The sequence below is a fragment of the Podarcis filfolensis genome (assembly GCF_964270895.1).
Source record: "Podarcis filfolensis genome assembly, chromosome: 7".
In the NCBI taxonomy this organism is placed as follows: Eukaryota; Metazoa; Chordata; class Lepidosauria; order Squamata; family Lacertidae; genus Podarcis; species Podarcis filfolensis.
The window spans coordinates 68,051,673-68,077,241 of record NC_139603.1 but is presented as its reverse complement, the minus strand read 5'-3'; the positions used below and the strand labels follow the sequence as shown (position 1 = coordinate 68,077,241).

The 25,569-nt window shown below is 40.7% G+C and overlaps 1 protein-coding gene across 7 annotated transcripts in view; it reads right to left on the bottom strand.

The window, feature by feature from the left end:
• Positions 1-25,569, bottom strand: part of VPS13B (vacuolar protein sorting 13 homolog B) — a 358,520-nt gene that overhangs the window by 213,508 nt on the left and 119,443 nt on the right. For all 7 annotated transcript variants that reach the window (XR_014550190.1, XR_014550191.1, XM_083622696.1 and 4 more), the window contains exon 20: positions 8,866-8,975. Coding sequence is in view for 5 of the 7 variants with exons in the window: in XM_083622696.1 (XP_083478822.1) it covers positions 8,866-8,975 (110 nt within the window). In the remaining 2 variants the exon portion in view is untranslated. The remainder of the gene's footprint in view (positions 1-8,865; positions 8,976-25,569) is intronic.

Genomic DNA, 25,569 nt, shown 5'->3' with positions numbered 1-25,569 from the left:
GTCACAACATTCTGCTTCAATAAGCCACATGAGCTTTCTGAAAGAATGCATCATTTAAAAGAAGTGCTCAGTTATTTTTAGGGCTCTGAAAACATCTGTGCCATGGCACCGTGTATGAAGTATTAAAAATTTCAAATTCTCATCTCTGGAATGCTAAGGATGTATGACCCACATGAAAAAAAAACTAATTTCATGGCTCAGAAAGGGCTGTGATGACGGATTTATGCTATTTTGTTCTCCAGAAAGGAGAGAATTGAATTAGGCTCCTGAACAATGCAGTGTGTTTTACTAGTGCATTATTTCTTTTTTGTATTTTTTTATTATTCTTTCATTTTATAATGTATATAAAACAGAGGTAACAATTACAGCAGGCAAAAATTAACAGATGAAAAACAAAGCCATAAAATATGCATGTAGAATGAGCAGTTGCAAATGAGTTAAAATAACAAAGACTAGAGCACTATTTCTGAAATCCAAAATGAACTGAATAAAAACAACAATGAAAGAAGTGAGATTTCGGCTTACTTATTCAACATCATTATTGGAAACACTTTTCTACTGGAGGCTACTACAACTGAGCAAAATATAATGAATAGCTCCACATTTCAAAAACAGTTCTACTTACATAGAATAATACACTGTTACCTTTATTACATTACCACTTTGGAACTGACATGATGGCAATAAAAGAGAGTCACACAACAATAAAAATAGAACCTTATACTTTTCAATATAAAGTCACAGCCATTTCCTGGTATACAAAGAAATGGATGCGTGCCAACTATCAAGCTGCAGTTACTGATGCTACATTTTCTTCAAAGGCAATTTACGGGTTTTTTACATTAAAAATCTAGACTCAGCCACCATAATGGACATGATCTGAAGACACATGATACAGCAACTTTGTTAATGCTAAGCAGGACTGGTTTGGTCAATGCCTGAATGGGGGACTAAAAAGAAATCCTATTTATACCACTCTGAGTTCTATAGAAGGAAGATGGAATATAAATGGGAGGGGGGGGAGAGAGAGAATATAATTGGGTGACTCACCTAATTAATAGCAAAGTAAACACCAATAAAGAAGCGGCAAAATATCCAATAGCATATTTATTATATAAGAACAGCTTTCCACGTTTTCTGTTTTGATTCTGCACGTATCCTTTGTACAACATCCACCAGAGCACAAATTAGCATTTATTTCAGAACGAAATTGCATATTTTTACATATTTATTTGGTGCCTCAAGTTGGAGCCAAGGGGCCAAGTCCACCATTATTACCAATTCCCAGCGATAGGAGAACGGGTGTGTAGCATTGGAATTGTCTTAAGGGGAAGTAGGGCAAATGTCTGACACATTTTTGGCACAGATGCCTCTTCTATAGAGCTCACACCCTGGGTCTCACTCACATGTATGGTTTACAATATGTCTGAACCAATGTAACCATTGTTGGCTCTCAGACAAGAGACTGAAACTATTACCTGGTCATGGTTTGTTGACTGGAGTACCTAACATCTGAAATGGGCCATAGTCCTTCAACACTACTGTCCAGATTATCTACACACAGAGTGGTTGAGTGTTTGTGTGCCAATTGCACACACAGAAAAGTGGGACCTGAATGGCCTTTTTTGTGACATGAAGCCTCCTCCTCCTCTCTGGATGACCCTAAGACAAAGCTTAATAAAGAACAGCAAGAGTCATCTGTTGTTGTTGAGAACCGCGGAATCACCAATAGTATGGAGATGATTTATAACTGGTCCTCATACAAACAAATAAACCTTCCATGTCTATAAACTATTAACTCTCACTGTTCTCATTTCTTTGTGCAAACCAAAGTGTTATGGTAATTGCAAGTATATACAGGACGTTTCACTACACTGTATGCTGCATGAAGAGGAATCGCACAAACAAAGGGATGTGAGTGGAGAACTCTGGTCTGCCCTAAGGTAATGAGGTGTGTCTGACTCTGTTTCTGACAGCAACACATCAGGCACAGACATTTGCAAAGGAAAGCCTTTCTCTAACAGACATGTACACCTAACGCTGCACAGCCCTGCAGCCTCATTCCACTCACAATTCCCCTTCATGCAATGCACACGTGTCTTAATTTTGTGTCTAAATTGATCTCCACTAGAAAACTGTATTTCAAGGAAGGCTGACAAATATAGAACACTACAGTTATTTTTAATGCAGATATTGTCTTGATGTAGACCAGATGGTTAGAGGAGAACACATGTGGACATATGCTTTTCCCCCTCTCTTGAACAGTCGCAAGATTGTATAGAATGCACAATAATTACATGGCTTTTACCTAACCTTTTAATGCATCACTGTGGAAAATATCTAAAGCCACAGAGCAAGCATTACGGGGTATATTTTCAAAGCTGGGGAAGAGGCTTTCTATTTGTTGAAGTCAATGGGATTAATGCGGCCAAACCCACATGTGTTTTTTGTTTTTTTTGAAAACATTAACTAAAATGTAGCAAATAGTAGACTGACCCTCTAAAGTGAGCTTTATCAAGGGTACTCAATTTGACATTTCCCCTGAATGAATGTTAACTATTTTAAGCCCCAAATTTAAGTATCCAGCCATAGATCAGAGAAAATGCTACAGTATACTATAACTATTTATTTATGCTAAAAAAGACACATGCTGAGAGAGCTGGTGTGGTGGCCAGAGTGTCACTGCAGGACTAGGAAGACCAAATTTCAAATCTCAACACAGCTGTGAAGGCTATTTGGTGGACTTGGGCCTACTACCATCTCTGGCCTTATTTGCCTCAAACAGTTGTTTTGAGGGGCGGGGATGCATAGGGGAGAGACATGTGCCACCTTGAGCTCCTTGGAGGAAACATGTGCCATATGTCAGTTAGTTAGTTAAGTGTCTGGTATACAGATTGTATATTAGACATAGCAGATCAGAGACCAGTCTAAGGATGTTTAAAGGGAATTAATGAAGTCTGGGCCTTGCTGGTACTTTGGATAGAAGACAAATTTGCCATTCTGAGCTCCTTAAAGGCTGGTATGAATAAAAATAGTATTTTCCTACCTCGTGGTTCAACACATGGTATAAAATTAACGCAATACTATTGATGGTCTCCTTCATTTTTTTTTAAAAAAAGCTTCTTTATACCTCAGCAACGGCATTTAAAGTAATTATTATTTCTTTTCAACACCAATACCTGTCATGAATTGGCAGGATGATGGGAAGGAGGAAGAGGATCCCATGAGGGGTGCAGCCAGGACTATGACATACAGGAGCAAGCTGGGGATGGGGAAGGAAGTACTCACAGGGTGATGGAGGACGGCGAGGCAATGGGGGTCATAGAATCATAGAATCATAGAGTTGGAAGAGACCACAAGGGCCATCGAGTCCAACCCCCTGCCAAGCAGGAAACACCATCAGAGCACTCCTGACATATGGTTGTCAAGCCTCTGCTTAAAGACCTCCAAAGAAGGAGACTCCACCACACTCCTTGGCAGCAAATTCCACTGTCGAACAGCTCTTACTGTCAGGAAGTTCTTCCTAATGTTTAGGTGGAATCTTCTTTCTTGTAGTTTGGATCCATTGCTCTGTGTCCGCTTCTCTGGAGCAGCAGAAAACAACCTTTCTCCCTCCTCTATGTGACATCCTTTTATATATTTGAACATGGCTATCATATCACCCCTTAACCTCCTCTTCTCCAGGCTAAACATGCCCAGCTCCCTTAGCCGTTCCTCATAAGGCATCGTTTCCAGGCCTTTGACCATTTTGGTTGCCCTCCTCTGGACACGTTCCAGTTTGTCAGTGTCCTTCTTGAACTGTGGTGCCCAGAACTGGACACAGTACTCCAGGTGAGGTCTGACCAGAGCAGAATACAGTGGCACTATTACTTCCCTTGATCTAGATGCTATACTTCTATTGATGCAGCCCAGAATTGCATTGGCTTTTTTAGCTGCCGCGTCACACTGTTGGCTCATGTCAAGTTTGTGGTCAACCAAGACTCCTAGATCCTTTTCACATGTACTGCTCTCAAGCCAGGTGTCACCTATCTTGTATTTGTGCCTCTCATTTTTTTTTGCCCAAGTGCAATACTTTACATTTCTCCCTGTTAAAATTCATCTTGTTTGTTTTGGCCCAGTTCTCTAATCTGTCAAGGTCGTTTTGAAGTGTGATCCTGTCCTCTGGGGTGTTAGCCACCCCTCCCAGTTTGGTGTCACCTGCAAATTTGATCAGGATGCCCTTGAGTCCATCATCCAAGTCGTTGATAAAGATGTTGAATAAGACCGGGCCCAAGACAGAACCCTGTGGCACCTCACTAGTCACTCTTCTCCAGGATGAAGAGGAACCATTGATGAGCACCCTTTGGGTTCGGTGCTCATCAATGGTTCAATTCACAGAATGAATGGGTCAATTCACAGAAACCAGAGTAGCAGGACCCATCACCAGAGGGGCCCCTGTCCCCATGAACACGGCAGGCTCTGAGGCATAGGGAACAGCAGGAGGGGTGCTTTAGTTGGCTAAGGCAGGCAAAGGCCCAGGGCCCAGCTCTCTAGCTGGCCAGGTGAGGCTTGCTAGCTATGGGAGGAGGTGTGTGATTCCTCAGCTGGAGGAGGTACAGAACAGGTGAGGGCCACATGCCTCATTAAGCCCAGATGCAGCAATCAGCATGTAAAGGTACAAAAGTAACCAACTGGATTGATAAAGGAGTATGTTAGAAAAATTGATGTTATTAATTATATAACAAAAGCAATATCAAAAACATTCAGTGGAGGCAGGTCCACTATGGTACAGCCCTCCCAAGCAATTAAAAAAAATATCCCCCACAAAATGTCAATGTCACACACTCTTTCCTGTCCCAGACACATTTTATACTTCTGTTTGGACGTGGAGAAGCCCTGCAAGCATTTCTGTCAATCTACAGTTCTCTAGCCAATCAGTTCTCTGTAAAGGTACAGAGAGGGCACACAGGTCCCTCCCCTGTGTCTCTAAACAGGAAACCATGTGACTGGATGGTCTGAAAGTCAGCCACACTATATTCTATCTGTTGTTATGAGGCTAACTAGCAGTCTCAGTATTAGCCCAGGAGGGCTACCTTGAAGGGCAGTCCAAGCATGCTCGTGGCTGCCCTAGGGCAATGTCCAGACCTCAAAGCACATTCGTTTTAGCTAGCATGGCAAAGGGTGTGGTTGCTAGTTTAGAGCAGCTAGCTTTTCGTTAGTATTTGTTAGGAAGAAAACAATGGTGAGGTGTGTGAATATCTTTCAATATTATCAACTTTACCTTTATACTTTGCAAATATTTTGTGACAGGGGGAGAAGGATATGGAGAAGAAATGGTGGGTGGATTCTGTGTGTGTTGCAATTTTTAACACTTGTGGGTAATTGGAACTACAGGTTTTGTCCATGTGTGTTTAGGTTTGAGACAAGTTCTGAGGTTCTGCATTCCTGTGTTTATGCAAAGGATACCTGTTGTGGAATCATCTTATTACATAGCAGCAGAGGTTCCTCACTGGTAATGCTGGTGAATTCTGTACATGTTCGTGGCATTTATTTCTGGGACTTATACTTCCTAATGCTGTCTCCTCTGAGAGAGGAAGATGTGGTTTGAGAAGAGGAGGAATCAGTGGTGCTAATTGTTAAACCACTTAGACAGCATTTTGATTGGGTAGAATATTGCCTACACATTTTCCTTCTCAATAAGCCTATTGGCAAGTGCCTCCTTGTCCTCATAACTTTAACAAAGAGCCACACCAGAGGATCTGGGGACTGAACTTAATGTTCCTCTCTGTCACTGGCTCATTTTGCAGTGCTGGGAGCATTACTCTTGTATGCTTTCAGTCAAAGGGGCAGCCAACTAACCATGGCTTACAGTGGAAATGAAATAGTGAAGCAGCACGTTAGAGGTTAGAAGATGTATTATTCCATGAACTTTCATGGATTACCAAGCCTACTGCACATGATAAAGTAGCTTTACCCCCCCCAGCTTATACCATAATTTTAAAATAAAATAAAATAAACTTGATAGCGCTGCAGTTTTTGTTTTGCTAAAATTGGACTATGGTCTATTTTACAGGGTTGTTGTGAGGATAAAAAGACACCTTGGCAAACTTAAAATGCTATTACAAAAAATGGGACAGTGTAGATGAGAACTCCAGCTACAGTGCCCATATGTCGTATGGGATCATGACTTACACACTTAGGCAAGCTTGTCCCAGCAGACAAATTGGATTTGCTGAGGGCCTACAAGGCCTGAATATCTTGCTGGTGTCTCTGATTACTTTTCCTTTGGTTTTCAGGTTAGGCTTTTTTCCTTATTTTGAACCTGACCCCCTACCCCAGTTCAAAATCAGGGGCAAGCTGGCTGGAGAGAAATTTATTTTATTTGTTCCTTATGTGCCCGTATTACGTTTATATCCATCCCACCTTTCTTTCTGGGAGCTCAAGGTGACATTCATGAGTCTTCTTTCCCCCATGCTATCCTCAAAGCAACCCTGTGAGGTAGGTTAGCCTGAGAGATGGTGACTGGCGCTAAATCACATGGTGAGTTTCATAGCTGATTTTAATCCTGGTCTCCTAGGTCCTACTCCACTTAAATATCCCTCCACCATATCCTGCATTCGGGGGTGGGAGAGGATGTAGAAGTGAATAAGCTAGAGAAGGAAATAATCTATTCACGTAGGTCTGGAAAATTATGGGGTCCCTTATAAAGAGTCCTGTGTAGTACCTTTAAGATTAACCAATTCAGGATGCAATCCTGTACATACTTACCAAGGAGTAATCCCCATAGAATTCAGTGGGGCTTACTTCTGAGTAATGTACATTACTCAGAAATTGTGACAGCAGAGACCCCTTCTGAACCAAAGGAAGACACTTTTAGTTAGGTGCTTTTAGTCAAACTAAAGTGTCCACAGTAATTTGCAAGGGGGGTGGGTAGTGAACCAGAACAACTTGGACACTCGCTGCCCATGCGTCCATGACCTCCTAGCAGCCCCACTATGTCTAGTGGGCACTGGCCACCCATTAAATAAGTATATTAGACTTTGAAGGCATATTTCACACTGGGTCATCTCCTGTTTTTGCAGCCCACAAGCAAAACAACCATTCCGCTATTGGGAAAATTGCTCTCAGCACAGTGCAACAGCCCAATCTATCGAGTGTTTTGTGCTTGTGACAGATGCTGCACAGCCACTAGGGCAGCAGTTATTATTGTTAGGTTCTGTGATGGTTAAGTTTGTGCAACGACATCAACTCCTAAACTTTTCCCACTAACTTTATATTCCCCTTGAATCTTCCCCTTTGTTATTGCATATCCTGTTTAAAGATCAGGTGCGTCCCGAGGTGTTGTGGCATCAGCAGCACAGCTTAGACTCTGGACAGCCTGGGTGATAATCATAACTGGATGATATACTGGATGATTATGAACTTGGTTTTCCATAAATCAACACTTTTAGCTGAGCTTAAGTTATCTGTTTTTCCTTTTAAAAAAAGAAAGAAACACTGTATTTTACTAGTGATCAGTAAAGAAAGTCAGAAGGTATTATGCAGATTTATGCAGGCATTCATAAACTTTTTCATGGACCTTTACTATTTTTTTTTAAAGCTGAATGTCCACATTGTTCACTATTCAAAATGGGGAGAAATGTTCAGATACATGCGGAAGCCAAATGCAGATATGGGAAAACATCCTCTTTTGCCCCTAAAGCACTAACCACATAGTTGCAACAGGAACTACATAGATTCTTATTCAAATATGTAACAGCCGCTACGATTTGGCTTGCGTTTTCATTTGCAGTGGGAAAAGCACAAATATGACATATGTTGCTATATTCTGAAAGCATAAGGCTCCTAACTAAAGTTACGTTTAAAGAAGAATGTTCATGAACAATACAATGCCATGTTCAGCTTTTAGCTAGCCGTTAAAGAAGCCGCTTAACATATTAACATTTTGATTTAAAACTCTTATTAATCCTATTTGCAAATACATCATTCAGATGTTGCTGAAGTGTAACTCTCATCTTCCCTGGCTATTGGCCATTCTCTCTAGGGCTGATAGGAATTGGGAGTCCAACAACATATGGACAGCCACAGGTTAGCCTCTCCTGCTGCAGAGTATGCTACCTATACAGTATATTATTACACACGGGTCAGGAAACTTAGTGTGAATATCAATGTATCACTAAGTAGGGTAAGGACTTCACCCCCTGCACCCCCTAAACCTGTTATGGGAGTTCCCCCAACTCTCTAGAGAAGATTTAGGAGGCAGATTTAGGAAGGGAAAGTAGGGGGGAAGTCCCATTAGGTGTGTGGACCTCATTCCTTACTTCCCAGGGATCAGAAAACATATTTTCACACAGTCAGAAAACTGTTCTTTGTGGCTGCCGTTCAATGGTGGCATGCTTACCCCCTAGAGAACAGCCCAAGGTATATCTGGCTAACTTCTAAAAATAATGTAACCTTTTCTTTTAATCTGGGCATAAATCATTAAAATGAAGTCAGTTTTCACACAAATTACCTGTTTAAAGATACATTTTTTACATTAGAGGGGATAAAATCTGTTGATTTTATTAGTTACATTTTCAATGATGTTGTCCTCAAAGGGGGTAAACTAAAATAGATAGATAATAGATGATAGATAGATAGATAGATGATAGATAGATGATTGATAGATAGAAGCACACTTATACAGTGAACATAAAATAAGGCAACAACTAACAAAACAGAAGACTCCTATTTTTAACCATAAGCACAGCTGTGCTTCTACTATTGAAGAACAGCAAGATACTTATAAGAGATGCAGGATGATGGCATTCGTTTTCTCTCCCACTAATGTAGACAAGACATTCTACTTAAGAACACACAAAGAGAAGGCATTTCAGTATTTCTTACCTGCTGCATCGGTCTGCTGCTTCGCTTCTGAGGCTGGTACGTGAGCCAAGTATATAAAATTGAATCGATATTGACTGTTAATCCCTGCATGCTGGCCAAAAGCACGGCTCCTACATAACAACAGAAATAACAAAGATGTCCAGATTACACACATGGGGGGAAAATGTTTTTAAAAATCCCTCTCCTCTCGGACACACCATGGGTAGCAATATCCCAAACACCTATACTCGTTATTTTCTACAGAACCCCATATATAACTCTGGGGCAGTTTACAATACAAAACAAACAGTATAAAAGTCAACATTAAAAGGAAGGTTGGGGAGTGGCAGCTGCAATGCTGGGTACCCTATCATTACATAGTACATTTTGTAGGGACCCATTCCATGGTTTTGAGTTCAAAAATTGCAATTATTTTCCATTGAGTAGCCACAGGCAGAATACACTTTGAAAACTGAATTACTGAGTTAGAGCATCAGGTGGTTTTACATGCACACCAGTCACCATATTTTTCCGTGTATAAGACTATGTTTTCTTCTTAAAAAATCATGCTAAAAAGTGGATGTCGTCTTATATATGGGTGGTGCATAGGGTAGACATTTGATTGGTTGCTGCCGCAGCTGTGCCATCTCCCCCAATTTTCTTAAATTTGAGTTATTCATCTTATACATGGGGGCATCTTATAGATGGAAAAGTATGGTACTTCCTATAATAATACTGAGCTGGCAAGTTTATTTTATAACAGCACTGGCTTTCTCTCTCTCTCTCTCTCTCTCTCTCTCTCTCTCTCTCTCTCTCTGTGTGTGTGTGTGTGTGTGTGTGTGTGTGTTAGTAAGAGCTTATATATTGCCATGGGAATACTACATCAAAAGATTAAAACATAAAAGACTTCTTTTAGGTCATGGTTACATAGTATCTAATTCAATTAAAATACCAAAAACTGAAGAGTTGATCTTGTTCTCCTAAAAGTTAGTAAAAGAAGAAGAAGAAAATTCTATCAGCTCTACTGGTATCAGGGTCTCGTCATAAATTTGCAGAAGATTTTTAGAGACAGGTGTTAGACAAATGCCTTTTCTTTTTTAGAAATAATTATAGTAACTCAAATTTATTGAAATGCATTCCAAAATGTCTTAAGCATATTTAATTATTAATAAATCTTACATGGATTTCAATAGGATTTCTTCGCAATAAACCAGTGTATGCTTGTAGTACGAGTGCAATGGCCCTTAATTTACTGCAGTTTCCAAACAAGTAGCAAGTCAGCCTTTGTTGTCTATTTTTTGGCCACTCTTGTATCTGGCAAATAATGGAATATACAGGGCTAAAACCACTTGCCTCTGTGCAATGTATATTAACATAGAAGTAGCCATACATATGCCAGCTCAGAAACCTTCCACGTTTTTTATTAAAGAGATATTGGAAACATTAGTGTAATCACAAAATCCATAATGTGTTGAATAAGGCAGTAAATAAATATACATGTGAATAAAAAACCCCATTTACTTAAAAAAAATTGTCTTGAAAATATGTTTGCAAATGTTTATGTACCGTATTTTTCGCCCTATAGGACGCACTTTTTCCCCTCCAAAAATGAAGGGGAAATGTGTGTGCGTCCTATGGGGCGAATGCAGGCTTTCGCTGAAGCCTGGAGAGCGAGAGGGGTCGGTGGGCACCGACCCCTCTCGCTCTCCAGGCTTCGCGGACCTCTCCGCAAGCAGCGGGAGTGCTCCCGCTGCTTGCGCAGAGTTGCCAGCATGCCGAAGCCTGCGGGCACTGAGATCAGCGCGCCCAGGCTTCGCGGACCTCTCCGCAAGCAGCGGGAGCCAGCGCTGGGCTCCCACGGCTTGCAGAGAGCTGCCTGTTTGGGGGCTGGGGTCAGGGGAAGCTCGGGCCTCCCCCGCCCCAGCCCCTGGGGGGGAAATAAATTTTTTTCTCTTTATTTCCCCCAAAAAAACTAGGTGCACCTTATGGGACGGTGCGTCCTATAGGGCGAAAAATATGGTATTTCATGTATATGGAAGCCCTGGGTTTTTTTCATATGAAGTGTCATATTCTTTCATGCTCCCATGATCCAGGGGAGGAGGCTTCTAAGTAAAACACTAACCATCATAAAACAATTATCATACCGCTGTCCTTTGCAAGTAGACAGCTATTAAGAGAAATTAATTAGAGTTTAAATGACTCCCAAGCATTTAACCTTCTTAAAGCTAAAATAGTAATGCATTTTTTGGTAATCGAATACTCAGTATAAATATTCAGTATGAAATTACATGGCATTTGTTTTCTACACAGCATAGCAAACTTTGGCGTTCTAATAACGTGAAAGGTTTCTGTAGCTAAGAATATGATTCTGGAAAGCATATATTTTAGTAATGGAGGTGGCAGCAAGAGACTCCAGTAAACTAACAAGAAGCATTCTAAACAATCATAGCCTATTGTTTTTGTTTAGTCGTTTAGTCGTGTCCGACTCTTCGTGACCCCATGGACCAGAGCACGCCAGGCACTCCTGTCTTCCACTGCCTCCCGCAGTTTGGTCAGGCTCATGCTGGTAGCTTCGAGAACACTGTCCAACCATCTCATCCTCTGTCATCCCCTTCTCCTTTGCCCTCAATGTTTCCCAACATCAGGATCTTTTCCAGGGAGTATTCTCTTCTCATGAGATAGCCAAAATATTGGAACCTCAGCTTCACGATCTGTCCTTCCAGTGAGCACTCAGGGCTAATTTCCTTAAGAATGGATGTGTTTGATCTTCTTGCAGTCCATGGGACTCTCAAGAGTTCTCCTCCAGCACCATAATTCAAAAGCATCAATTCTTTGGCGATCAGCCTTCTTTATAGTCCAGCTCTCACTTCCATACATCACTACTGGGAAAACCATGGCTTTAACTATACGGACCTTTGTTGGCAAGGTGATGTCTCTGCATTTTAATATGTTGTCTAGGTTTGCCATCACCTTTCTCCCAAGGAGCAAGCGTCTTTTAATTTCGTGACTGCTGTCACCATCTGCAGTGATCATGGAACCCAAGAAAGTAAAATCTCTCACTGCCTCCATTTCTTCCCCTTCTATTTGCCAGGAGGTGATGGGCCCAGTGGCCATGATCTTCGTTTTTTTGATGTTGAGCTTCAGACCATATTTTGCACTCTCCTCTTTCACCCTCATTAAAAGGTTCTTTAATTCCTCCTCACTTTCTGCCATCAAGGTTGTGTCATCTGCATATCTGAGGTTGTTGATATTTCTTCTGGAGATCTTAATTCAGGCTTGGGATTCATCCAGCCCAGCCTTTCACATGATGAATTCTGCATATAAGTTAAATAAGCACGGAGACAATATACAGCCTTGCCGTACTCCTTTCATAGCCTATTAGTATTACACAAATTGATATGGCCAATTAAACATATTCTGCTTCTTATATCCCCGGCACAGGCAAACTCGGCCCTCCAGATGTTTTGGGACTACAACTCCCATCATCCCATGACCATTGGTCCTGTTAGCTAGGGATGATGGGAGTTGTAGTCCCAAAACATCTGGAGGGCCGTGTTTGCCTGTGCCTGTAATATCCATTGGAAAAACTAAGGTGGCTCTCTATGTAACGCAGAAGGGGTGTGGGTGGGTGCATGTTTGAGTGTGATTTTAATGCACAGGAGCCTATAAATAGCACAACTTATCCCGTATGAATGTGAGCAAACAACGTTCATTTTGTATACAAGACAATCTGGTACATAACAGATCTATAAATCACTAAAAGGAAATATCCAACTGTCTCTAATTTTAGTATAGCAGACAACATTTGGTGTTTTGATGCTACTGCATACTGCCAAAACACTGACATTCCAAGCATACTTTTCCAATTGGATACTCCAGAGTACTGTGATAATTTTCAGTTATAGCTGAAGCTGAAGCAGAGGCTAAAGAGTCTCTTATACAGCATGAAAACTCAAACACACACACACACACACACACACACACACACGTTTTATCATGTAAGAATCAAAATTCCATGAGGTTTTGCCATAGACTTCAATGGAATGTGCCTGCATTTCATTCTGAAACCAGGAAACGCACCCCCACTCCCAGAAATCAACAATTCTCCTGTTAAGCATCTATGCATAATATAAGAAACTAAATTATTTTCTGCTATAATAAAGTTTTCTGTGAAAAAAGAAATCTGATATCCCTGCTCTTCTGTAAAGACTACTTTCAAGGATGCCCTTGAACTGTAAGTACAGTGGTACTTCAGGTTAAGTACTTAATTCATTCTGGAGGTCCGTACTTAACCTGAAACTGTTCTTAACCTGAAGCACCACTTTAGCTAATGGGGCCTCCTGCTGCTGCCATGCCGCCGGAGAACGATTTCTGTTCTCATCCTGAAGCAAAGTTCTTAACCTGAAGCACTATTTCTAGGTTAGCAGAGTCTGTAACCTGAAGCGTATGTAACCCGAGGTACCACTGTACTGGCATACCCAGTATGTCAAGTTGGAGTAATAAGGCCTTTTCACTGGTTGTACTCGGCCTTTGGAACTCCCCTACAAAGGCGCTCATCTTGTCCCCTCTTTAATGTCCTTCAGATGGATTGTAGAAACCTTCCTTTTTGGGCTTTGGGCCATGAGCAATAATAGCTTTCTCACTGAACTGCTTTTAACTTACTGTAACAAGTTTGGTTAATTTGCTTTGAATGGCTGTTTGCACTTCCTATCTTTTTAGTTAAGTGTGCTGCTTTTTAGTTTTTCGTTATTTTAATTATTGTTAGCTGCCTTGCACTCTATTAAGAAAAGACAAGAGTATAAATGCTTTAAATCAAGGGTGGTTAAAACCTTTTCAGCCCAATGACCACCTTCTCTCATGGGCTGCCTTGCACAAACTGGCCAGACACAGTGATAGGTGGAACTTTTTTATATGTAGGTTTTGTAAAGCCATGCTTTCAGTCCTCTGGAAAGAAAAGCAAGAAGCAGAGTAATGTAGATTATGTTTGCTCTAACTTACAGAAAATGTCATGTTCCAGTTACTATGCACCTTGACTGGCTAGGGGACATTGTCTGCTGCTTCACTTCAGACATCAAAATGTCTTTGACAAGTCCAAATGGTTTTAGACATATCATCCATGAAAGTGATCTAGAGAGTGGTGCTAGTTCAGTGAAATTCTCCTGGATGAAATGGGTTATCTAAACCCATTTCAGCCTGGCTTCAGTCTTGGTTGCAGAGCCGCTACTAGAGAGTAACACTGGGGGACTTCTGCCGGCCCCATGGTGGCTATGCTGTAGGGTCCACACAAGGTTCTATTTGTCTCCCATGCTTTTAAACATTTACAGTGGTACCTCAGGTTACATACGCTTCAGGTTACATACGCTTCAGGTTACAGACTCCACTAACCCAGAAATAGTGTTTCAGGTTAAGAACTTTGCTTCAGGATGAGAACAGAAATCGAGTGGTGCTTCAGGTTAAGAACAGTTTCAGGTTAAGAACGGACCTCTGGAACGAATTAAGTACTTAACCTGAGGTACCACTGGATACGAAACTATTGGAAGGTTTGGAGTGCAGTTCCACCAGTATATGGATGACACACAACTCACTCCTTACCATCTGCCTGCTCTCAGTGGGGTTACACTGAAGAAGAGGTATGCAGCTTGGGGATACTTCTGGATCCTTTGCTGTCGCTTGAGCTCAGGTGGCCTCAGTGATGCAAAGTGCTTTCCACCAGCTTCAGCTGGTGACCCAGCTGTGCCCCTATCTGGACAGGGACAGCCTAACTAGGGTTGTCTATGCTCTGGTAACTTCTGTGTTAAATTACTGCAATGTGTTATACGCACGGCTGCCTCTGAAGATGTTTCGGAAACTTCAGCTGGTGCCGAATTCGGCAGCTAGGTTGTTCATTGGGGCAAGAAAGTTTGAGCCTATTACACCAATCATGGCCCAACTGCACTCCCTGCCAATTAGTTGCTGGGTCCAATTCAAGGTGCTAGCTTTGACCTATAAAGCCCTAAATGGCTCAGGGCCACCATACCCTTAAGGACCACCTCTCTCCATATAAACCTACTTGGACCCTCATAATCTGAGGGCCTTCTTCATGTGCCTCCTCCATGAGAGGTCTGGATGGTGGCAACACAAGTATTTATTTACTACTTGTTATTTATGTGTTATATTTATATACCGCCACTCATCAAAAGATCTCAGGGCAGTTCACAAGATCTCAGTAGCTCCCTGTTTGTGGAATGCTCTCCCCAGGGAGGTTTGACTGGCACCTTCATTGTACACCTTTAGGCACCAGACCTAAAGCTGGCCATGATCAAACAGAGACATCAATGTGATATACACATTAATCCAGATGCATGTATGCACCTATCAATGTGAATACCTCCTATGCTGGATGATTTATGGGCTAATAGCCGTAAATAAATAAATTATAAATTATGCTGGATGATTATGGACAAATTTCTAAACAGTGGCACAAACAGAATTCCACTGTCATTAAACATTATAAATGTAGAAGGTGGCACACACATTAAAATTTCCAAGTGGGCTTTAAGAAGATTATAGTTCTGGTGCATTAACAGACACAGCTAGAGATGGAGCAAACTCTTTTCTGCCAAGACTGAACATATAGGCTACTTTAAATTTGTCAATGCCATATTCCTGTACTGAAACGTATTGATCACAGCAAAAAGTATGAGAAAATATAGAATTTGTAACTATTTGCCGATTCTGCAATGCAGCTGTGCTTTTTGTCTTCGAAAATGCAGCTATGAAGTTGAAAAGAACAGCCAATTCCACAGCACATGAAACAAACCGGAGTTGAGCAGGCAGTGTGTATAACTCTGACTTTGTACTTGTAAACATCCTTTCCACACTGAGCCCTCTGGGACAGTCAAAGAATTCAGTGAATGAACTACTTGAAATAAATAAAGAACACTTGACTTGGCATGCAGTACTTCTAACTGATTAAAAATAAGTATGACTGTTCTTTAGCTTTCCACTTTAAAAATGCTGTGGTAGTAGCAGTAAATTTTAATGTTATTAAAACCTTATAATCCCTGCACGCACACATAGCTTGTTAAAAATCTTTAAACCCCACCTATTTCAAGCCTGGAAATTTTATAACAATCTAGTGAATCCCAGAAAATAATGGGAGGTGCAAACTGCGTGTGCCTCATTCAGAAATGTCTGGCAATTGTCAGCAATTCTATTCTATGGATGCAGCTACAAATGTTTTTAAAGATAAGGATGGGTAGACTTTGCAATTTCAGGGGTTTATGAAGCCACCTCTAATTGGGCTTTACAGGTTATGAAAGTAACGCAGTAGTTATTGTGGGTCCAAGTTACCATGAAAAGCATTTACCAAACCTTAAACACCTCAAAACCCATTATAAATTTATCCTCAGAAAGGGAAGATGGTCAGTACACAAAAATGAGAAAGTTTTATGGAAAGTAAACTACACTAAGCAATTGCAGGTGCAATCAGTTGAGGTGAGTACTGAAGTATATTTGGTATGTCAGAAAACAAGTAATTACGGCAAACACAAATACAAAGTCTGGAGACGTGATCAACTTGATTTAACCATTAATCACCCAAACTTAATTTATATCTGTCTGGATTAAAACTTTAAAGTAGATATTTTAAAGCCATGCAACCTAGGGAGAAGCTTTACCTACATTGCTAGCGTATGTTCATCATTGTGTCCATATGGGGGCAGTAACGTTTAAGAAAAATAATAACTGTACTATAGTCACCTTAATTATTTGTTCAGAAAACTGCCTTGGGTTTTCTCAATGAAAAAAATATATAAAGCTGCTCATCAGAAAGAAGTAAATATAAAACATTAAGGTTATGGCCTACCAAACAGCCCTCTTTTAAAATGCCGCTGAAGAATTATATTTAAGACCACCCAGTGTCCAGCTATATCTCCAGTGTGTATAGGATTTTCCTCTCAACAAAATATATTGGCAGTTTCACATCTTAATGTCTATCTCAGAGTTTCAGTCATGATGTTATCCTGATGAAGTATGTTCCTGGGATTAGCCACTGCTGTGTGTGTTTGCAACTGATCTATAAACTGAACATAAAAACATCACAGTACAGTAGATGGTTAAGAGATTCTACCATCTTTTTTCCCAGTTCTCTCTACTTTTCCACCATGAAATACTGCCAAGTATATGAACCTGTATTGATTGGTCATGGTAAGATATAATGCATGCCTTATCAACAAGACTAAGCAAGTCCCAAATCATCAAAAACCACTGGACTGCATATGGTGTTCCTTGAAAGCGACAGAACCAGTTATCTGAGTGCTGCATCCCAAACTGACAAGATACCATTAACAGATGGCTGGAATAGGGGCAGCAATGGAACCTGAGAATAATGCATACAAATTATTTTTACACAAATCATGTACAGAGCTGTTTTTCATTTTCCATATCTATACATATATTTAACAGCTAAAATGGCTAGGTATGCACATTTTTTTCTAAGATAATAATTTTTCCCTTTCTTAACGACATTAATAATCCTTGCCACCAGGTAAGTTAAGTTCCCATCTGTAATTTACAAATGGAGGCTTGCTGTTTATGTCATCATATACACTGATGGGTCAGTTAGTAGGATCAGGGGAATTCAAAATCAGGAGACAGTGCTCAAATCTCCCTGTTTGGATTCTCAAGAGTTCAAAGGTCCATTAGCACAGAGATGGTGAGATATTTCCATATTACTTCACAATCTTAACTCAGGATTTATGTCAATTCCACATGCAAAGCCTCTAAATCATAGAATTGTACAGTGGTACCTCGGGTTACATACGCTTCAGGTTACAGACTCCGCTAACCCAGAAATAGTGCTTCAGGTTAAGAACTTTGCTTCAGGATGAGAACAGAAATCGTGGCACAGCAGCAGCGGGAGGCCCCATTAGCTAAAGTGGTGCTTCAGGTTAAGAACAGTTTCAGGTTAAGAACGGACCTCCAGAACGAATTAAGTACTTAACCAGAAGTACTACTATACTGTTAGAAGGAACCCTGAGGAGGGGGGCCACTAGGTGGCGCATCGGAAGATGGCTGACAATAACATCTCTCCGACCCACACGAGGTAATTTGGAGGCTATGATGGGGGTAATTAGCCTCCTTAACCCCCCCCCCAGGATTGTGGGGGGGACGGCCCTTGCCTGCTGTGCCCTATACCACCCCCGAATTTGTGGGGGTGGGGGCACTAGGCACAAAGCCCTCCTGTGGGATTCCGGCACTCCTTGATGCCGTCTCTGATCCGCGCCTCTAGTTTGCAAGAATCTTCAAAAGAAACAATTTGGACGAGATAAATTGCACATACTTCAAGGAAAAAGGGGGAGTAAAGACTGCTGACAGAAGAGATCTCTGATAACAAGGCAAGAATAAAATATGAGAAGATACGACAAGATACGGTATTGCAAATGACTGAGGGGGGAGGGGGGAAAAACCTTCCATTCCTTTTTACGTGATTTAACAAGAATCCCCTCCCCTAATAAGTCAGAACTTTAAGGACTTAAGCTGTGATTTAAGGCTGTGTGGAGATAAACTTTCGAACCAAAGCAATGTTTCAAGACGAAGCTGGAAAGTTAAAGAGTTTTGGAATGACGCAGTTAAAAATGCCGTCGCCATCTTGGGAGGCATTGTTGGAGCTCTTGGGTCTGGGAGGAGAAAGAGAGAAATAGTGACATATCGTGGATAAACTCCTCTGTGGGATTTAAGAGCGAAAAATGCCTGATTTATGATGGAAAGAGTGATGTTATCTACGAAGGAGATATATGGAAACCATCTGGACTTAGATTGGAAGAACGGGAAATTCACACAGGATTATTATATTTGCTTATCGGCTTAAGGAGACTAACAGAAGAGATCGTAAAAGAAAAAGAGAAATTATATGAACAAGATATGATGTGGAAACACCAAGATAAGACTGGATAGAATTATGAACTTTATCTGGACTGATTGGGACTGATTTGGACACTAACGCAGTAATAAGAAGATGATTTGAATCCCCCTTTGGATCTTGAAGTATGGGTTCCCCCAACAAAATTTAAAAATTTGGCTTTGTAATTTGGAATTTATGTGATGTGATTTAATTTGATGTGATTGGCCAGTTAATAAAAATTATTTAAAAATGAAAAAAAAGAAGGAACCCTGAGGATCATCTAGTCAAACGCCCTGCAATGCAGCAATATGCAGCTGTCCCTTAAGGGGATCAAATCTGCAATCTTTGCATTAAGTCGTGATGATCACTGTACCTGAAATGTAAAGAAAGAAAGAAAGAAAGAAAGAAAGAAAGAAAGAAAGAAAGAAAGAAAGTTTACTCATGGATGTGATGAAAATGTATTATGTATTAAAAAGACCCACTAGTCAAATTTATTGGGGTGTACAAAAAGCCAGGAAGCTTTATAACTAGGAGTCAACCACAGAAATTTTGTTGTGTTTTGTTTTTTTAAAAAGGTATGGCGCAAAAAGTTTGGTTTGCACGCAAGTCAAAGATGGGAAAGATTTGTTTGCTCTAAGTCACAGACGAGTACTATGACTAAATCACAACCTGACTTGGCTAAGACTAAGACTAATGCAGATTTCCGGTGCAGAGAAAGGAAAAGTTTATCTGTCTCAGGTTGTTAGCTCAAAGAACAGACACTGCCCTATCCAGGGCTGAAGAGGGTCAAAGCTATGGAACATATCTGGTGATTAAGCTGATAGCTATAACTCCAGCTGACTGCCAGAAGGAACTGTTAGGGTTCATTACAGATGGAAGTTGCTTAAAGACTGAAAAGATATCAGTTTTCTTCATAATTTGGAACTAATAAGGAGTTTCCTCTATGGCAGATGGATTTTCTCTGCCTACTGGAGCAGGACCTTAACAGTTGAAGCTAAGTATAGTCACAGAAACAGAAAGCTGACAATTCTCTCAATTGCAAATCTGATCCAGGAATGATCTAGAATATCAAAATAACCAGTAAGATCAACTCAGACATTCACAACCCTCTGTTCTATGAACCTGTTGTTCCACATTTGCAACCTTTGCAAATTTTTATTATAATCCTGCTCACAGTTACAAATTACATTAAAGCAAGATTAAACATATGTAACTAGGATCAGGTGTTTTTTGTTTTTACAAGAGCCTTTCCTCTGTTTTGTTCCAGGAAAAAATCTGGAAGCATGGTTGCTGTTTTTTTAAATACAGAAGAAATAAAAAAGAGGGGTGGGGAGGGAACTACACCAGCCAGCAAAACAAAGAGAGAAAAGTTATCAGGAATGCCACAAATAATGTATTTCAAAGACTGACACATTTTGGAGAAGGTCTTTCATCAGGGCCATCATTAGAAATAAATGTTGTCTAGCCATCCTCTCATATAATTTCTCCAAAATATTATGGGATTGTACATAAATTGTTGGCACTCCTAAAATACAGAAGGACATTTTTTTAAAAAGTATGTCAATTTTTGATGACCAGAGATAATATGGTTGTGAGGGTTACTGTTTTTTGTTTGTTTTGTATTATTATCCTTAAGTTAATTGGGAGTGAGACATAAGATAACATTTCCCTTCTTTTCAGGCCCTCCCTTCCGGATTGTAAATTTCCACTGCCGGCTTTAACTGGTTAAACAGATTTGCAAACATGTCCCATGTGGTTACAATCGTATGGCAAGAAAAGCAGGGCCATGCTTGCTAGCCCTATCCCTGAGATGGAGAGGGGCCTTGGCTCTGTAGCAGAGCATCTGATTTGCATGCAGAAGGTTCCAGGTTCAATCCTTGGATTCTCCAGGAAGGGCTGGGAGAGAACCCTGTCTGAAACCCTGGAGGGCTATGGTCGGTCAGAGTAGACAATACTGAGCTAGATGGATCTGACTCCATAGAAGACAACTTCCAATGTTCCTCTTGCTGCTTTTGCCAGCCAGCCCAGTCCCCATCCCCATCTATGCATGGGTGATGGGTGGGTGAAGTCTGAAGCAGGAATAGGCTCCCCTATTTATCCATGGGCTCCATACGCAATCAACATTCAAAATCACATGAGGAGCCTATGCATGTACAGCAAGGTGCCCTCTTTGGACTTTCCCACACAACACCTGGTGGAGGGGGAGCAGAAGGTGCAACAGAAGGTAAGGCTAGCAAGCACAGCCCCACCCTCTAAGACACACACCTGAGAAGACACTATCTGGCATCTACTGAAATTTCCTGGCATCAAGAAAAGTAACATATGGCTGAATGCTCCACTCTCACGATTGAGTCTTTTTAAACCCTGTTTAGAGAACACTTTCAGTTCTTGTCCATCAGTTTCTCCTGCAACCTTGCTCTGTCCTATGGCAACCACTGCCTTTATTCCCCTCCACTCCCCTCATAGGGGGATCTGAGACAATTTGTTGGCATGCTTCACACTTACAGGGAGACCACTGTGTTACTCCCAGGACAGTCACATTCTGCTCTACTGAGATGGACACTGAGGAATTAATAAATTCTAGACCATATGGCTGCCTGGAGAAGTAAAGGCAAATACTTTTTTTAGTACCTTTTGCAAAAAAAAAAGTACTAAATTCTGGAACCAGGGCAGTAATTGGCTTGAGAAATGACACCTAGAATTGTCCAGACTCACAGATTTAACCAAAGCTGAAGTGTGTTTCTGTCCCACCTTTCTTCCATCATAGAACCCAAGACAGCTCACAGGTGTTTCCTAGGCAGAGTCACCCATTAAGAGACAGACAGACTTGGATTCTGCAAGCTGATGGCCTTAGGTGCTTTTAGACAGCAGGTTGTTCCGAGTGAGTGACGCTGCTTCGTATGCCTCACTTGCACAGGTAATGCAGCAAGCAACTAAAAATGAAGATTCATTTTACATCTTTCCAACTTTATTTTTAAAAATTTAAATCTGCACACACATCACATCATCTTCAGTACAACCTTTCTGCATCTCTTGATGTATCATAGCCACACAGAACACCAGGCATTTTAGTTTTATATCAGGCATTTTTAGTCACAGGGTATACCTGTATGTGTACAGGGTATACCTGTATGTGTACTTAGTATTGTTTTTCATTTATATTGTGAACCACTTCAAATGTTTCTTCAGGCCCAAGAGGTGGGATATCAATATTTTCATCCAGCCAATCCATTCAAAGTGTACATATGTGACTTACGATTCTCTTCGCAAAGCTGCTTTCCAAAAGAAAATGAAATTCATTTGGGATGGTTTTTCCTCAGAATAATGCTGATGATTAAAGTATCTTACTACAAGACATCTGTTTCTGAATAAAGTGTCCTAGGCTAGTGTTCTTCAGCCCTGGGTCCCTAGATTTGTTGGACTGCAACTATCGTCTCTAGCCAGCTTATCTCAATGGTCAAAGATAATTCCAACACTACCTAGGAATCCAAATTGAAGAACACAATCCTAGACCATATCATGCTGCTGTGTGTTGAGGGTGTTTTTTATTTCCTTTAATTAAAGTATGGATCGCTGCAGCATTATGATTAGAAAGTTACCAAATATTTTACATCCAGTTGCCTTTTTTTTTTAAAAAAAGTAGTAGACTATTCATCATCCACCTTTTCTAATATTAAACTTCATGTTGCGAGTTCGGTGAGAATCTGTGTAAACAGATACTTGACAGGTAATGTATTATGTGTCAGTATTTTATGAGAGAAGTTTGGGAGAGGGTTTTCTTAACCTGACATTTTGTGGTTTTGCCTCATAAAACTAGCAGAGGACTCTGCACGGATTGTTAATGGGGTGAAGTAATGAATCTGGGGTGGGTACGATAGAATAGACTGTCATAAAGAGGGAGAGGGGCACATAGCGCACAGTAGCTTCATTAATAGATAAAAGCAGGGGGAAGTTCTTTGCTGCGACCCAGGCTCTGAAACAAAACAGTGCTGTGAACATCAGAAAATCATTAAGTCAAGCTGTAGGAATTGCTTTCAGCAACTTGTTGTCGAAAGTGGAATTGATAAACAGTTTAAACTGTATCCTACCAACCTTTCTTTAACATAATTACTGAGAAAAGTGTATTTTTTACTTGCTCTGTAACTTCAAAAGAGAACCTTGGTAGTCCATTTAAAAATGGTGGGCTTGTTTCCCCTTTTGATGATTTTAGTTTCTCAAAAGTTCTGTAAAGGAGAAAAATTAGCCACGGTCATCTGCTTCTAAGTTTAAGGCATGCTTCGATAACTCTAAAGATTGAAACTGCTTAGGAGTGTGAACATTTTAATATTTGATTCAGAAACCAAAGTGGATCTCTGTATCCTATAAAATATCCAATTCCCTGAAATTAAATAGGTAGTAAGTTTATGCTGGTGAATGTTTCCTTTGGTATAAAAGTTGAAAGGATCAAGACCTATTAACCTCAACACAGCTTGAAAGACCAAGACTGTAATTCTGTGTACACTTTCTTAGGAGTAAACTCCATGGGACTTCCTTTTGAATATAATAAACATATATAGAATTGTGCTGTAAGTTGTACACATATACAGTGAAATACAAGGCCAAGAACCAATTAACCCCTTGTTTTGCTTCTCTGGACATTTCTGGGTCTTTCTTCACAGTGCACCATGTGAGTAGGGCATGGGATAATACACTTCCTTTTCTACAGGTTATCTTCTGGAGCACAAATTCCCACTAAAGGCCTAAACCATGGTTAAACATTATACCAGCAACAATGTTAACCACAGTTCAGGCTAAACGGCGGTCACAGTTGATCAGCACTTACAAGAAGCTTCAAACTTGATTTCAAATGCTAAATATGGGGCCAGCAATTATCTTTAATCATTCTAATATTTCTGACAACATAACATTTCATTCTAGAAGGTAGAGAATGAGAACAGATAATGAGGATCATTCCCAATTGCTTGGTGATGATTAGAAAACTCGGTAGATAATCTTCTCTATCTGTATCTATATCTAGCCATGCAGAAATCTTGGAAAACTACAGATTTTGAAAATATCTTTCAAGATCTATTTTTATTAAAAACTAACCCCACCCTGAATCCAACAGTTTATTTATTACAAAACTCAACAAAAGAAGTCCAGTTCTTTCTAAATACATTTAGACTCTGCCAGCTTTCTTTTACTTTTGTCTAGTTAGTGATTTCTTCTATTTTTAGTTTTTATTTATTGCAATATATTGGAAAACTTCTTGATCTCAAAACTCCAAAAGAAAAACCTAACCCACACTATCATAGTTTTCCTAAGTAATGACTGCAATGACCTCTCAAATCATTTCATGCAGTCTGATGTTATAGAAAGAGGCATATCATTTTAATGCATTTCCCATTAATATGAAATTGCCTAGAACTTGAGGAGATCATCATCAGCCCCAAATGAAATAGAATTGGCCTCCACAGTCACTTATGGACACACTGTTAAGACCGTGTTCATGGAAGACAAACTTACTCGGCTACGAGTGATCGCCAAAGAAGGAGGAGTATTAAAAAGAAAGGAAAAACACATAATGATCTGGTGGAGGTGTCACAATATCACTAGAATACATTAGAAAGTTATTTTGGTGGAAAGTGGAGATATACCTCTTTGGCCACACTTCTGGAGAGGGGGAGGTGTTTGATGATGATGATGATGATGACGATGATGACTGTACTGCTGGTTTTATATGTAACTGAAGTATGAATTTTGTGTAAAGCTGTTTTGATCTCATTGTTTAATCTTGGTTTTGACTGCACATATTTCTATCCTGGGACCTTTGAGTGAAGGGAGGATTATAAATACTATTAATAAAATACATAACAGGCCAGTATTTGCTGAGACATCCGACCTATACTGTAATAAAGAACTAAGTACGGTACTCGAACTATGCAAAGTCGCAAGGAAGATGGAGCAAGCTTGCTTTCTCCTGCTCTGCAGAGTAGGACCTGAACCACTGGCTTCATGTTCCAAGAAAGGAGATTCCAACTAAACAACAGGAAGAACTTTCTGACAGTAAGAGCTCTTTGACAGTGGTTATGATGATAATAATGATGATAATATTTTTATTATTTATATGTCGAAAATCTGACTGGGTTGCCTCAGCCACTCTGGGTGGCTTCCAACAAAATATTAAAGCACACATACAAAACTCAAACATTAGAAACCTCCCTGTGCAGAGCTGTCTTCAGATGTCTTCTAAAAGTCTGGTGTTTGTTTCCTTGACATCTAATGGGAGGGCGTTCCACAGGGTGGGCATGACTATTGAGATGGCCCTCTGCCGGGTTCCCTGTAACCTCACTTCCCGCAATGAGGGAACCACCAGAAGGCCCTCGAAGCTGGATCTCAGTGTCTGGGCTGCACAATGGGGATGGAGACGCTCCTTCAGGTATGCAGTGGAACCGACTCCCTCAGAAGGTGGTGGACTCTCCTTCCTTTGAGGTTTTTAAGCAGAGGTTGGATGACCATCTGTCATGGATAGTTCAGTTGAGATTCCTGCACTGCAGGGATCCCTTCCAACTCCAGAATTGGATGCCTCTATGAAAACTGCTACTTGCATCTAATGAAATCATTTCGACATAGACTGTTTTTGGGGGACAGGAGGCGGGCAGGTGTGGAGGATTCCCTGGTCCTGAATGGGGTAACTGTGCCCCTGAAGGACCAGGTGCGCAGCCTGGGAGTCATTTTGGACTCACAGCTGTCCATGGAGTCACAGGTCAAATCTGTGTCCAGGGCAGCTGTTTACCAGCTCCATCTGGTATGTAGGCTGAGACCCTATCTGCCTGCGGACTGTCTCGCCAGAGTGGTGCATG